This window comes from Amphimedon queenslandica, unplaced genomic scaffold, assembly GCF_000090795.2.
Source record: "Amphimedon queenslandica unplaced genomic scaffold, v1.1 AMPQUscaffold_13286, whole genome shotgun sequence".
In the NCBI taxonomy this organism is placed as follows: Eukaryota; Metazoa; Porifera; class Demospongiae; order Haplosclerida; family Niphatidae; genus Amphimedon; species Amphimedon queenslandica.
In genome coordinates this window covers 80,559-94,986 of record NW_003546478.1, presented here as the reverse complement: position 1 = coordinate 94,986, position 14,428 = coordinate 80,559, and the positions used below count along the sequence as shown (strand labels likewise).

At 35.0% G+C, this 14,428-nt stretch overlaps 4 protein-coding genes across 5 annotated transcripts; 2 read left to right on the top strand and 2 right to left on the bottom strand.

The window, feature by feature from the left end:
• Positions 1-91: 91 nt before the first annotated feature.
• LOC100634946 (multidrug resistance-associated protein 1-like) lies at positions 92-6,848 on the top strand. Of its 2 annotated transcripts, XM_019999148.1 has the most exons (32): positions 92-172; positions 218-397; positions 443-565; positions 611-745; positions 848-964; positions 1,014-1,078; positions 1,126-1,254; positions 1,307-1,468; positions 1,511-1,688; positions 2,336-2,656; positions 2,709-2,846; positions 2,974-3,135; positions 3,181-3,271; positions 3,323-3,395; positions 3,437-3,563; positions 3,606-3,782; positions 3,829-3,996; positions 4,050-4,230; positions 4,278-4,325; positions 4,371-4,423; positions 4,467-4,624; positions 4,675-4,873; positions 4,917-5,072; positions 5,123-5,250; positions 5,297-5,371; positions 5,416-5,560; positions 5,614-5,715; positions 5,769-5,915; positions 5,967-6,125; positions 6,170-6,336; positions 6,382-6,576; positions 6,620-6,848. In XM_019999148.1, the coding sequence occupies exons 1-32, from the start codon at positions 125-127 to the stop codon at positions 6,735-6,737; spliced, it is 4,425 nt and encodes a 1,474-aa protein (XP_019854707.1). In that variant the 5' UTR covers positions 92-124; the 3' UTR covers positions 6,738-6,848. The 2 variants fall into 2 exon arrangements, with proteins under 2 accessions (XP_019854707.1, XP_019854706.1); XM_019999147.1 differs by having other exon boundaries at positions 6,170-6,576.
• LOC105313534 (acid-sensing ion channel 1-like) lies at positions 6,847-8,447 on the top strand. Its single transcript, XM_011407038.2, has 2 exons — positions 6,847-6,925; positions 6,985-8,447. The coding sequence occupies exon 2, from the start codon at positions 6,987-6,989 to the stop codon at positions 8,424-8,426; it is 1,440 nt and encodes a 479-aa protein (XP_011405340.1). The 5' UTR covers positions 6,847-6,925; positions 6,985-6,986; the 3' UTR covers positions 8,427-8,447.
• Positions 8,448-8,464: 17 nt separating this feature from the next.
• Positions 8,465-10,968, bottom strand: LOC109583715 (uncharacterized). Its single transcript, XM_019999153.1, has 12 exons — positions 10,784-10,968; positions 10,674-10,736; positions 10,539-10,628; positions 10,309-10,440; positions 10,100-10,258; positions 10,005-10,057; positions 9,839-9,958; positions 9,601-9,784; positions 9,452-9,551; positions 9,256-9,371; positions 9,033-9,170; positions 8,465-8,661 (listed from the first exon to the last, which is right to left on the bottom strand). The coding sequence occupies exons 1-12, from the start codon at positions 10,895-10,897 to the stop codon at positions 8,542-8,544; spliced, it is 1,389 nt and encodes a 462-aa protein (XP_019854712.1). The 5' UTR covers positions 10,898-10,968; the 3' UTR covers positions 8,465-8,541.
• A 2,140-nt stretch (positions 10,969-13,108) lies between these two features.
• Positions 13,109-14,413, bottom strand: LOC109583718 (uncharacterized). The gene is made up of 6 exons (XM_019999155.1): positions 14,198-14,413; positions 14,086-14,148; positions 13,951-14,040; positions 13,721-13,852; positions 13,512-13,670; positions 13,109-13,469 (listed from the first exon to the last, which is right to left on the bottom strand). The coding sequence occupies exons 1-6, from the start codon at positions 14,309-14,311 to the stop codon at positions 13,275-13,277; spliced, it is 753 nt and encodes a 250-aa protein (XP_019854714.1). The 5' UTR covers positions 14,312-14,413; the 3' UTR covers positions 13,109-13,274.
• Between the last annotated feature and the right edge of the window lie 15 nt (positions 14,414-14,428).

Genomic DNA, 14,428 nt, shown 5'->3' with positions numbered 1-14,428 from the left:
TGAATTGCAAAATTATTTATAAATTTTTTATTGAATTTTATAATAACACACGTGACAACACGTGACTTTCTGCGCATGCGTGTTTGGGGCTCCCGCCCTTCCATAGTCTCTGCTGTCTTCAGTCATGGTAGAGTCTGATTTGGATGAAATATGCAGGCCAAATGAATTCTGGGTGAGTCAGAACGAGCTAATGTTTCGTTTTAGCTTTTATAAATAGAAAGGCAATCAAGTTCTCGGTGGAAATGGGACACTTAATGTCAGCCTATGCTTTGAAGACACTGCCATCTTTTATGGAGTGTGCCTATTCTTTTGGATACTGGCTACCGTTAACTTTCTTTGTCGGAAGAAGAGAGATTTTATTCATATTCCTTTCAATTTATTACTTGTGACCAGGATTGTGAGTTCTAGCACCAATACAACCGATATTCTTTGTTGTTGATAGTTATTGTGCTGTGGAATTATACTGATATCAATCTGTGATTTGGGGTTTGCTATTTATGTCAAAATATTCCAAGATGAAGCTACGTATTTCTTTATTTCCCCTGCTGTCCTATTCGCCACTATGGTACATAATACATATCATATTTATTTATTATTTTATAATGAATAGGTGATAGTGATTCTATTGTTAATATCAGAGTATAAGAAAGGAGTTCGGTCTTCTGGTCCTCCTGTCATCCTATGGATTGGTCTAGTGGTCTATGGATCCATTAAAATGTGGACTATACTTGCCAAGGCTCAAGTTGTAAGTTTGATGATCACTTGTATTTCACACTATCTGGTGCCAATAGTACAGCGGAAGATTAATAATTATAATTTGATTACAATGCAACCTTTATTTCCATAGCATGGATTTATTGAGAAGTTTTACTTTTTTACATTTTCCCTGGAGTATTTTGTTTATTTGCTTCTACTGATGCTCTCATTCATACCAGAACCTAAATCAAGCGATGACTACCTTAAAGTTAGCCACTGATTAATTCATCCATTGCTTTTACTCTCAGTTTTAAAAGCACAAGCCTTCACCTGAAGAATCGGCATCATTCTTCTCCTCTGTGACATGGTGGTGGCTCAAATCGTAAGATGATTTTCACTTATTCATGATTTTAAATTTTTAATTAACAGACTAATGTGGAAGGGATCACGTAGAGTGCTATCTCATGATGATCTTTATGATATTAACTATGAGGATAAATCTGAAGTGACTTCTATCAGGTTTCAAAAGGAATGGGATAAAGAAGTGAAGAGATCAGGGTACATTATATTCATGTACTTATACCTTATAGCATGTGAATGTTATTGACAGGTTGGTATTTGTTCAAGGACAATCAAATAAACAACCACAGAAAAGAAAAGAACCATCTCTAGTACTTGCATTATTCAGAGCTTATGGATTGGACATTATTACTGGTGGATTCTATAAACTATGCTATGATATACTCATTTTTGTCAATCCTTTAATACTTAGGTAAATTCACATACATGTACATTGGTTAATGACATAATGTAGATTGATGATAGCGTATATTCATGACAAGAAAGAGCAAGCTTGGAATGGATACTTCTATGCAATGACAATGTTTTTTGTTGCACTGCTACTCTCACTCGTTTATCAGCAGTATTTTAACTCTACCTCAACCACAGGAATGAGAATAAGGACAAGTCTGATATGTGCAATTTATAAAAAGGTATAATTCCAACTAAATATGACCATTATTAAAAACTTCAAAATACCCTGTACTATAGCCCATGGTTTTTTCCAAAAAACGGCTTCAGAATGACCCCCAATTTTTGTTACATTTTCTGACACATAATGATGTACTTATGCTATGTAGAAAGTTTGAGTTAATTCTGACTTCAATTTTTCAAGTTATGGCCATTTTTAAAAAGCTCCAAATTTTGGAAAAATACCCTGTACTATAGCCCATGGTTTTTTCCAAAAAATGGCTCCGAAATGACCCACAATTTTTATTACATTTTCTGATACATATTGATGTACTTATGCTACGTAGAAAGTTTGAGTCAATTCCGACTTCAATTTTTTGAGTTATGACCATTTTTAAAAAACTCCAAATTTCAGAAAAATACCCTGTACTATAGCCCATAATTTTTTCCAAAAAATGGTACCGAAATGACCCCCCAATTTTTATTATATTTTCTGATACATATTGATGTACTTATGCTACGTAGAAAGTTTGAGCCAATTCCGACTTCAATTTTTCAAGTTATGACCATTAAAAATAAGCCAATTTCTGAAAATTAGTTAAAATACCATGGGCTATTATTTCTTTGAAATCATCCCTAAATTTTATTGATTGTAATTTTTGAATCTCAGTCTCTAGTTTTGACAAGGAAGTCCTACCAGACCAGAACAATAGGAGAGATGGTTAATCTCATGTCTATTGATGCCCACAGATTTATAGAGACACTGAGTTACTTTCACATGGTTTGGTCAGGCCCTTTACAGATTGTTGTTGCTCTAGTGGTCTTATACTGGACAATGGGTCTTGCTATTCTTGCTGGCCTGGCAGTATTGCTATTATTGCTACCCTTTACTTTACTGGTGTTTCTACTTGGCCAGCGATTCCAAACTAAATTGATGAAAGCTAAAGATAAGAGATTGAGATCAATCTATGGAATTCTTAGTGGGATTAAAGTAAAGTCTTCTATTTATTTATTATTAATTAATTATTACCATTGGCTTTTAGGTAATTAAACTTTATGCTTGGGAATTTCCATTTAAACAAAAAATTAAAGAGCTCAGAAACATTGAGTTAAAGTGTCTACGGAAAATAGCTATTATTCAATCTTTTGCTACTTTAACTTGGTTCAGCACTAGCACTGTTGTAAGCTTATAACAATAATAATAATGATAATAATAATAATAATAATAATAATAATAATAATAATAATAATAATAATAATAATAATAATAATAATAATAGTACCTCCCAAACTGTTACTTACCTGTAGGTCACACTTACAACATTTTCTACGTTCATGTGGATTCACAGCACAATTGCTAACCCAAACTACATCATGACGGCAGGGAAGGTTTTTGTAACCATATCACTATTTGATATTCTTAGATATCCACTCACTAGACTACCAATGACAGTTGCATATATCATTCAAGTATCGATTTATCATTTGTACATTGTATCATTATTAACTGTACAGGCTAATGTATCACTGAAGCGCATTAGATCTTTCTTATTAGAAGAAGAATTGGACCTTACAGGTACTGATGATAGTGATACTACTACTGATGGTAAGTGTATTTTTGTAATGATAATAAAGTGTAGTATTTATACATTAAAAGGAAAGGAAGCTGTGTTAATAAGAGAAGGATCATTTTCATGGGATAAAGAAGAGGAGAAATTCATGCTGTCGGAGTAAGTGTTTGTGACTTTAGTTAGTTTTCTACACTGTGCAGTATTGAATTATCTGCAAGACCTGGTGAACTAGTGGCTGTAGTGGGACCTGTTGGAGCTGGTAAATCAGCATTGATATCAGCCATCTTAGGAGAAATGAATAAAATAAACGGACATGTAGTTCTTAAGGTAAAAAAGAAATATAACGATATTTGCTTTAATGTAGTATAGGGTAGAGTAGCTTATGTACCTCAGATTGCTTGGATATTGAATGCTACAGTCAAAGATAACATTACTTTTGGTAAAGGGTTCAATAATGTTCTCTACAATGAGGTCATTAGTACTTGTGCTTTGGAAGCAGATATGGAAATATTACCAGGAGGGGATATGACTGAAATAGGAGAGAAAGTAACCAAATAGCTTAGTGCTTTAGTAATCATAGTATCATTAATAGGGTATTAATCTTAGTGGTGGTCAGAAACAACGTGTTAGTCTAGCTAGAGCAGTCTACCAGGAGTCTGATGTGTATTTACTTGATGATCCTTTATCTGCTGTTGATTCACACGTCGGTAAACACATATTTGATAATGTGATAGGACCTGAAGGAGTATTGAAAAACAAAGTAAACACGACATTGATTTGATAGTAGTATTTCATGATAGCATGTACATGTAGGTACGTATATTAGTGACTCATAGTGTGAGGTTCCTATCTCAATGCGATAAGATAATTGTCATGAATGAAGGCAGGATTAGTGAGGTTGGAACTTATTCAGAACTACTTGAACACAATGGAGAGTTCTCTGTGTTTTTACAAAACTATGGCTCAACAGATGAGAGTGATGAAAAGAAACAAAGTAAGCAATAAGATCTACATGAGCATTACACTTTATGCACATTCCAGGTGAAATCTCTGTTCCTGAAGAGAAAGGCTGTTTCACTGACAAGATTAGTGAGTGTATGTGTAGATTAATTTTAATTGTTTCATTTTTTAAAGAAAAAGAACAAGAAAATTCTTTGATAGTTAATGAGAAAGTTCATCTTGGAATTGTAAGATAAGAACTAACACAATAGAACCAATCTTTTGTTTTAGGTTAAGATTTCTGTCATTGCAGCTTACATCAAATCCTTTTCCTACATTTCATTGTGTCTCGTTTTACTCCTGTATTGCTTAACTGCTGGCGGATATCTTGGTCAGTTACTCTGGTTAGCTCATTGGAGTAATGCTGGAGGTAATGATAACTTGACACTGTAAGTCTATAGCATTTTCAAGAAATTTTACAATCTATTTGACATGCTAGTTCTGCTAATCTTGGCATTTATGCTTCACTTGGAATGGCTCAATCTTTCTCATTTTTATTTGCTTCACTGACACTAGCTTTTGGAACTGTTAAAGCTTCAAGGAGACTCCACGCTAAAATGCTATCAAATATACTTCGATCACCAATGTCATTTTTTGATACTACACCTCTAGGAAGACTGCTAAATAGATTCTCAAAAGTACAGCAATCGCTTCATTTCCTTGTATGCATAATTATTTTAGGACACTAGCGTTATTGATGAGAAGATTTCTACATTCCTCAGTGCTTTCCTAACAACAGTTTTCTCTACAGTTGGTGTAGTTATAGTCATTTCAATTGCTTCACCTTGGTTCCTATTTGCTACAGTTCCAATGTCCATATTCTACCTATTTGTCCAGGTTTATCATAATATATAATTTCTATTGTGATTTTACTTTTTAATTCTTAGCGTTTTTATGTTGCTACTTCAAGACAGCTGAAGCGTCTTGAGGCAAACTCAAGCTCTCCAATTTACTCTCATTTCCAGGAGAGCATTAATGGGGTGACTAGCATTAGAGCTTACAATGTACAGGAAAGGTAGTGAGTACAATGACACGCTATTACTATTACTAGCACATTACAGGTTTCAATTGCTGTCCCAAGCTCATGTAGACTACAATCAAGTGGCCCTATATTACAGTTACAATGCTGTAGTCAGGTGAAATGAATATTTACATTAAATTTTTAATTATTTATAATCAGGTGGTTATCAGTGCAGCTTGATTTTGTTGGTGCTTTGGTCATATTCCTAGCTGCAGTGCTTGCTGCACTTCAGCGAAATTACCCTCAAGTTTTTGGTTTCATTGACCCTGGATTAGCTGGAATGTCAATAAGCCAAGCATTCATGGCTAGTGAAATTAATGAGTTGCTTTTGTTGATTCATCATATTAATATTATTAGATGACATTGCTATTATCTATGGTTGTCAGAATGACCAGTGACTTGGAAAGCAGTTTGATATCAGTTGAAAGAATCAAAGAATACACAGAGTCACCAAATGAGGTGCATATTGGTTAATAATAATTAACCCTCAAAATTATTCATTATTTTTAAAGGCTCCTGAAATTATTCCTGATAATAGGCCTGATCCTAATTGGCCAGTAGATGGAAGCATTCAGTTTGATGAATATGCTACACGTTATCGTCCTGGACTTGATCTTGTACTAAAGAATGTGTCTTGTTACATACCTGGTGGTCAAAAAGTCAGCACTTATGTATAATAGTGTCATTCATGATCATTATTATTACTATAGGTTGGTGTTGTAGGACGGACTGGAGCAGGGAAGTCGTCGTTAACTATGTCATTGTTTCGTATCATTGAAGCTGATAAAGGATCCATTTTAATTGATGGCATGAACATCAGTAAATATGGACTACGTGACCTTAGATCACGACTAACAATCATTCCACAAGTTAGAGATATTGACATTATAGTTTACCATTATATATTTTCTAGGATCCATTGCTGTTTTTAGGGACACTTCGTTTTAATCTTGATCCCTTTGATACCTGCACTGATGATGAAATATGGAGAGCTTTAAGAAATGCTTATTTAAGTGATTTTGTGGAAAAACTAAGCGAAGGATTGAAGTATTCTATTGCAGAGGGAGGAGAAAATCTAAGGTATGATTATGTCACTTGCATTAATCAATTCTTACATCTCTTTAGTGTTGGTCAGTGTCAGTTAGTGTGTCTTGCTCGAGCCTTGCTCCGTAAGACAAAGATACTAGTTCTGGATGAGGCCACAGCTGCTGTTGATTTGGAAACTGACGATCTCATTCAAAGAACTGTCCGTAAAGAGTTTTCTGATTGCACAATTTTAACGATTGCACACAGGATTAATACCATCATGGATTATGATAAGTAAGCAGGTATTTTATTGGATTGTTTTAAATCTTATGTATAGAGTAATGGTATTAGATGAAGGACGTATAGCAGAGTTTGATACTCCAGAGAAATTACTGGAACTCAGAGGTTTATTTTATAATCTTGTCATCAATGCTGGCATAACTGTTTCTAGTTAAAGCTTTTGTATTTTATTTTCAGCAGTTAAAATTCTAAAATTTATTGTTTTATTCACACAATGTGTTCTCTGCCTTGTTGTTTTGCACATATTGATTGAACAAATTTTAGTTTCAGCTAGTTGTTGTCTCGTGTGATTTTCAGGAAACCAAAATAATTGTTACGGCAATTAGCAGAAGTCTATATAAAAGTGAGCACATAGCATGCACATATAGATTGGGCTTGTATTCGACTCTGTCTAATTTTTAGTCATGAAGAATGCCGGAAGGTTCTCTTGGAGCGATAAATATTTCAGTGACTTTGTTGAAACTACCACGATAAATGGCGTCATTCACGTCTTCAGGGGCAGATCTAAAATAAGGCAGATAATGTGGGGATTGCTGCTCATTTCTTCTTTCATTGCTGTTTGTGTCGTTATTGGCTTTAATATCAAAGAATATGTCAATAAGCCAACTGCATCAACCATTTTGGTATCGCCTTCAGTGAAGAATGGGCTGCCATTCCCAGCAGTAACGATATGCAATCTTAATGTATACACCCCAACCGGTGAAGACAAGGAGCCAGACTTCTCTTCAGTTATCCATAGTCTCTTTAACTCTCAGGACTTGGTTAATCAGACGAGTTTATTTGATGAATGCAGCGAAGTAATCAATTCTAGCGACACTAGTGACGCGTTTGATTGTGAAGTATGGGACCTACTTTTACCTGATGACAAGAGGTTCATCTATCAGTGCTCATTTAGTCATGATGCAGATAGTGAAATTGTGTCATGCAGGGACATGTTTTATCCTGTACTAACACCAGCAGGTATCTGCTACACTTTCAATGGCATTAGAAGCAAAATGCCAGTACCAATGGCCAAAGACATTGGTGTTAGGCACGGGCTGAATTTAATATTGAACATTGAACAGGACTCGCATCCAACGTTTCACGGGTTAACTGGCGTCAAAGTTATCGTTCATGATAGAAATGATATATCACGGCCCAACCTTTATGGTATTAGCGTGGCTCCTGGTCAAAACGTTGCCATTTCTGTTGAAAGGAAAGTCTACATTGACAAAACAAAAGAAAGAGATTGCACTAACGACGAAAGAGAGCTAGGTTTCTTCCCGAGCACGGTTTACTCTCAATTTGCATGTAAAGAGAATGCCCTTTACCAGCACTTAGCAGATGAGAGTGTCTGTGGTTGTGTTCCTAATCCTTACAGGCCAAGCACAGGTCCTTACATCAACACACCTAACTGCACTTTGCACAGTCTCTGCTGCTTGCTCCAAGAATACTTCGATTACAGGGTCAGCTCTGCTACCTGTCCTCTACCCTGCCAGTTCAGTATGTACGATTACAAAAGCAGCTACTCCAGTTTTCCTAATGGTCACGCTTTGAAGAGTATTGCTAAATCGTTGAATTTATCACAAGATGCTGTCAAGAATAATTTTCTTTCTGTCCAAGTTTACCTGGAAAGCTTAGAAACTCATGAGTACGTCACCAAGTACAGTAAGACACTGACTGGCTTATTTGGAGACATTGGTGGTTTGATTGGGCTCTTTCTTGGAATGAGTATCATATCAATCATTGAGGTACTTGTACTGATTCTGGATGAACTCAAAAAGTTGCTCTGTATCAAGAAATTTAGGAAGAAAGTTAAAAAAGTTGATGACATGCTCACACATTTTCTTCCAGATGTCAAATGACTTAGTGCACGTATGCACCCACACATAGATCTAGCTGCTTTTTGATTTATAGTAGATATTTTAAAACATAAAAAAATATTATATTTTTTAAATATTCAAATGTTGTAAACGAAATTTAGAGCCAGCTTGCCCACGAATAGTTGTCAAATTTCAGTACCAAGTATATTGTGAATCCAAGAAAGAAAGATCCACCAACCACCATTGAAGGTGATATTGGAATGCTTAACAGTTTAGCCTAAAAATATACAAGAACTCAATATAAACACAAACATGACTGTCATAATCAGGATTTCCCACAGAAGTGAGCTAAAAAGCATGCTTCATGTGCTGAAAAGCACCACAATTTTAGTGTGCATGTATGTATATGGAATTTTTAGCAACTTTACAAATTTATAAAAAATCCAATTTTAATTGGAATAAGCTCAAACTTGCTACACAATATAAAAAAAAGTATATTATGCATCAGAAAAATTATAAAAATGAAAAATTCTCTCCTTTTAATTTTTCTGAAAATACCCTGTACAATAGTACAGAATCTTTGGCCTGATTTGTGAGCAACTTGACAATCCACTGACAAAATACTACATAGATTTTATTCATGCTTACTTTTAAGTGAACATTCGAGCAATAGATGATTAGCGAATCTAAGTCAATTTGTGGTGCATTCATGTAAAGGAAAGGCCTTGAACGTATCTCCATTGCCTTTTCCTTCAACTGAGTTCCAGCATGAGTCACACGAGCTGCCTAAAAATCATAATTATCATTATCATGTCTGCTATCGATCAAAACAATGTAGAAATTTTTTTTGATAATCATGACGATAAAATACCTGAATCAATGGTATTACTAGCCAGACGGTCCACTGTATTGAAGACAGGAAACCAGTGATTGCTGCTAATACTAAATCATTGTCATCAGGTTTTAGCTGCTGCAAAGAGTACAAAGCTAAGAATGAAAGAAAGGGAAAGTTGAAGAGGAAGAGAGACTACATTACACACAGTTATAAAAACTATAGATAAGATTACATGAGACTGAAGAATACAAGAAGATAAACATGATAGCTCCAGTAGCCCGCGAGAGGTGACCATTAATTTTAGACAAACAAGCCTTCACATCGCACACTTCCTACAATACAATTGATTATTATTATCTAGTACATTTTTAATGCTCTCACTTTAATTATTGTATCTATTGTTGTTGCTTTAGTCCTTATGCGTGCCCCAATATTATTGATTGAGTAAACTATCAATTGACACTGCATAGCATAGTTTACTACTACAGATGCATATGCTACATCAATGACAATGAATCCAATTTGTGCAGTGGTGAGCATTGCAATTTTGATTTCAGTAGAGTCACTTTGAAGAAAGAGACAAGAATAAACTCAGTCCATTTAATACAGGGTGTATTACTTGCCGTAATTCTTTAAAAACTCAAGTTCTACTTTTTTGTTTAAGCCATGAACAAATATTCGCATGATACTCACGCCAATTGAGCAACCGATCCAAAGTATTCCAAGGACAAGGAAAAATCTATGTAAAACATTATTATAAGAATGCTACAAGCGAAATTGCTTACAACATTGAGGCTGAGAGTTTTTTTGACTTTTTCTCCTCAATTGCGCAGAAAACCTGGACAATAGTTATGACAATGCAAATTATTTTTCTTTGTACCTTTTCTGTCAAGCCTGATAGGTCTTCATGTTGCCTGAAGCGAAATATAAAAAGTCCATAAAGATAAGTCATGACTAGTAGAATATCCAGCATAATGAATGAAGAAGCAATGTGATCTGAACACTTAATGTACATGTCATCATCTTGTATTAATGGAATCTAATAAAAATAGAATGAAACACTAAATTATAAAGTTATAATATACTTACTGAATCTCTTGTATAGCAAAGCAATATTTGTACTATGCAAGATGTCACGAGCAATAGTAACACAACGAGGGGCCAAAATGAAAATATGATATACCAAACACCTTCGTATGCTAATACTCTTCGCCATCCAATCTACAAAAATTGACAGTTAGATTCTTAAGTTTTGGCAAGATATCTTTTTGCATGGCAAACTATCACAACTATAATTAGTTTCTAAATTTACAGCTTACCACACAGAGGAAAGTGTTATATGGTCTGAGTACTAATCTCTGGCACCTTTCAAGTTGCTTTCCAGTGAAATCGTTCATATCAGTAGGAAACTGTCACAAATTAAACTAATCACACATCAGGGTATTTACAAATACCTCGACAACAGCATAGTCTTGCTCCTCGGCTTGTACCAGTTGATCCTGGTCGGTTACATTGTCCTAAAATGTAGCAAATATTCACAGGCCAAACTGCTTTATAACCGTACTTTTTGAGAGCTATTTAAGCGGGTCTCCACTAGAGTGCCATATGATCTCTGCTCTGTACTCTTTGCTGATGGTTCCAGCAAAGATGAATCCTCTAAAGCTCGCTCTGTAGACATGGCCTTGTGACACAAAGCAACCCTCTTTTGCTGCAAAAAAGAGAGGAGTGGCTGGTTCTAACCACGCCCATAATAACGTTAGTATTTCATACACCCACTCGTTTTAGGGTTGCCCACGCAATAGCCTAAAAATCTATCAGTAAATTTTTAAGCATACACAGTAAATTTTTAAGCATACACAGTAAATTTCGTGTAATTTATTGTACGTCTGTTAATCTCAGTTCAGCCAGTGACTAAATATAATCTTGATTATCATTAACTGCCACTCTATTTTGCTGAACCATATCAAATGGGCGTGCATATTCTAGAGTTGTAGGATCACTTCTGTCAACAAAGGACTCAAGAGGACTCTGATTCTGTGAATAAACTCCATATGCAACATTCTGACCACTTGAAATAGTGCTTATAACATTTCCATTATCACATTGCAATGACAACCTTATTAAGCAATATACTAAAATAAGATAATGTTTTTGATTGTATACCTTTGGTTGGGTTTTGATTGCTTGTCTTTACTTCTTCTTGTAATGACAATTTTGATAATCAATAATAAGATAATAACAAACACTGCACTGATAATGATACCAATAAATCCACCAATCCACGGGATAACTTCATTTGATGATGATGATGCTACAGTAGCAGTAACTAGATATATACATTAAAATGCGTAATATGTAATTTTTAAACTAGGCTTACCTATTATTGTAGAAGTGCTGGAGCAAGTTTCTTGAAATCCTGTAAATAAGAATGTATTTTTAATTTAGTTGATAATAAAGGGGCCGACCTGTTACATTAATGCATGTTGATTCAGTCTCCATATAAGGGAATACAGCAGACACACAGCATGTGTACACAATATTGGCTAATAAACCAATCAGTGCTGCACTGTTGTTCTTTGTCAGTAGGTTTAGTTCACTTTTGATATTCAAGTGCAGCTGAGGATCAGCAGTCTTGTTATATTTACAGTAAACACTGAAATTGGACACATTATTAGCATCATCAGTGTATTCCCAATGTAATATAATATCTGACTGTTGGGTATTGACAGTAAGATTTGAAGGAGGACCAGGCAAATCTATAAATAAAATATTACCAAAATTATTAATAACACCATCTATAATTTTACTTTCACATATAATACCAGCAGCAGTGCCACTACTACATGAGTTTAAGTGATAATCTGAACAGTTGTAAAGAAACTTTTCATTTCCATGACATTCAAAGTCAGCTTGTAATACTGAAATATTGGCAGGTACTGAGACATTAACTGGCATAGCTCCTACAATAATGTTTGCACACAACTCATCATAATGCATGAGTATATACCTTTTGCATTCTTTCCTAGTTGTCTACATACAACTTGTGCTTGAGTAGAGGACCATGTTGTACTACATAATGCATGCCACTCTCCATTTACACACAGCAATACAGCATTAGTATCAAGTAATTGTATCTGTCCATTTTGACAGACTGAGGTATTAATACAATTGCTAGCAGCAGTATAGTAGTTAGGACATGTCAGATTGGGCCCAAAGTGATAGCTATAAACTTGATGCGAACAATCTAAAATGCTCTGCTGTGGAATTGGTTTATCTGAGCAATGAAGCCATCTTATAAAACCAGGTGTAAGAGCAGAGATTATTCTTATCTGAGTGATACCTACATGATGACATGTCATAACAAAATAATCAACTTAAACATATACCAGTATCAGAGTGTCTAGAATATCCCATCTGTTGGCAGATTACATTAGCTATTCTTTGCCTTAATATTATATAAGAGTCTGCACAGATATATCCCCATCTATTAGCAATACAAATTTGTACAACTGTATTGTTGTATTCTGGATCATATCTGATGGCTCCTCTAGTACAAACTCCATGAGCAACCTTTACTGCTACATTGAAGAGTAACAGGATGAAAAAGAGAAGGAAGTGCCTGGATCTTGAACTTATGTTCTTCATTGAACTTTACTGTGATAGATTATTATACAACTAACTTCTACATAAGGTGGCTATATGGATACCTTGTTTTGTTGTTATAGTATACTAGTGGTTGTACCAAAGGCACCGCCAGTACTTTATATTGCATAAAGGTACCTGTTGTAGTATAATGTTTACATTATGACAATATATCTATGTGTGTATTCACTATCTGTTTATGTAACAAGACCAATCTGTGTGACACAAACTTAATTTATACTTTGTATTAACTATGCATTATAATGGTAACAAAATTATTAAATAGTTAATGGAGTATAAAATGATTATATTTTCATGATGAAGTTAATTCCTTTGTAACTTGTCATAGTTACCAGTTTCTTCCTCAGTTTCAGCCAGTGAATAAACTGGATCATCATTAACAGTCATTATATTCACATCAACAGGACTCTCATAATCATTAGCAGCAGGAATTGTAGGGTCCTTCCCATTGGAAAATGGCTCAAATTGATTCTGCAACAGTTCAGAATAAATCCCAATATTCTGAGTCTGACCTCTTGATTGGTAAACAGTGAATAGGAAAGTGTTATATGGTCTTTTGACTTTTTCTCCTCAATTGTGCAGAAAACCTGGACAATAATTATAACAATGCAAATTATTTTTCTTTGTACCTTTTCTGTCAAGCCTGATAGGTCTTTGTGTTGCCTGAAGCAAAATATAAAAAGTCCATAGAGATAAGTCATGACTAGTAGAATATCCAGCATAATGAATGAAGAAGCAATGTGGTCTGAACACTTAATGTACATGTCATCATCTTGTATCAATGGAATCTAATAAAAATGGAATGAAATGCTGAATTACAAAGTTATGATACACTTACTGAATCTCTTGTATAGCAAAGCAATATTTGCACTGTGCAAGATGTCACGAGCAATAGTAACACGATGAGGGGCCAGAATGAAAATATGATATACCAAACACCTTCGTATGCTAATACTCTTCGCCATCCAATCTACAAAAATTGACAGTTAGATTCTTAAGTTTTGGCAAGATATCTTTTTGCATGGCAAACTATCACAACTATAATTAGTTTCTAAATTTACAGCTTACCACACAGAGGAAAGTGTTATACGGTCTGAGTACTAATCTCTGGCACCTTTCAAGTTGCTTTCCAGTGAAATCGTTCATATCAGTAGGAAACTGTCACAAATTAAACTAATCACACATCAGGGTATTTACAAATACCTCGACAACAGCATAGTCGTGCTCCTCGGCTTGTACCAGTTGATCCTGGTCTGTTACACTGCCCTGGAATTAGCAGACACTCATAACAGGCTAAACTGCTTTATAACAGTACTTTTTGGGAGCTATTTAAGCGGGTCTCCACTAGAGTGCCATATGATTTCTGCTCTGTACTCTTTACTGATAGTTCTAGCAAAGATGAATCCTCTAAAGCTCGCTCTGTAGACATGGCCTTGTGACACAAAGCAACCCTCTTTTGCTGCAAAAAGAGAGGAGTGGCTGGCCCCAACCACGCCCATAATTTTTATACACCCACTCGTTTTAGGGTCACCCACGCAAATTAGCT

Excerpts from the sequence above, each read along its gene's own strand:
- LOC100634946 (XM_019999147.1), top strand. The coding sequence starts at position 125 with ATGGTAGAGTCTGATTTGGATGAAATATGCAGGCCAAATGAATTCTGG. Across the intron at positions 5,251-5,296 it reads GCTTACAATGTACAGGAAAG|GTTTCAATTGCTGTCCCAAG; the intron begins GTAGTGAGTACA and ends AGCACATTACAG. Across the intron at positions 6,126-6,169 it reads GACTAACAATCATTCCACAA|GATCCATTGCTGTTTTTAGG; the intron begins GTTAGAGATATT and ends TATATTTTCTAG.
- LOC105313534 (XM_011407038.2), top strand. The coding sequence starts at position 6,987 with ATGAAGAATGCCGGAAGGTTCTCTTGGAGCGATAAATATTTCAGTGAC.
- LOC109583715 (XM_019999153.1), bottom strand. The coding sequence starts at position 10,897 with ATGTCTACAGAGCGAGCTTTAGAGGATTCATCTTTGCTGGAACCATCA. Across the intron at positions 9,785-9,838 it reads TTTTTAAAGAATTACGGCAA|TGACTCTACTGAAATCAAAA; the intron begins GTAATACACCCT and ends CTTTCTTCAAAG. Across the intron at positions 9,171-9,255 it reads TAGTAATACCATTGATTCAG|GCAGCTCGTGTGACTCATGC; the intron begins GTATTTTATCGT and ends TATGATTTTTAG.
- LOC109583718 (XM_019999155.1), bottom strand. The coding sequence starts at position 14,311 with ATGTCTACAGAGCGAGCTTTAGAGGATTCATCTTTGCTAGAACTATCA. Across the intron at positions 14,041-14,085 it reads ACGACTATGCTGTTGTCGAG|TTTCCTACTGATATGAACGA; the intron begins GTATTTGTAAAT and ends AATTTGTGACAG. Across the intron at positions 13,671-13,720 it reads TTTGCTATACAAGAGATTCA|ATTCCATTGATACAAGATGA; the intron begins GTAAGTGTATCA and ends CATTTTTATTAG.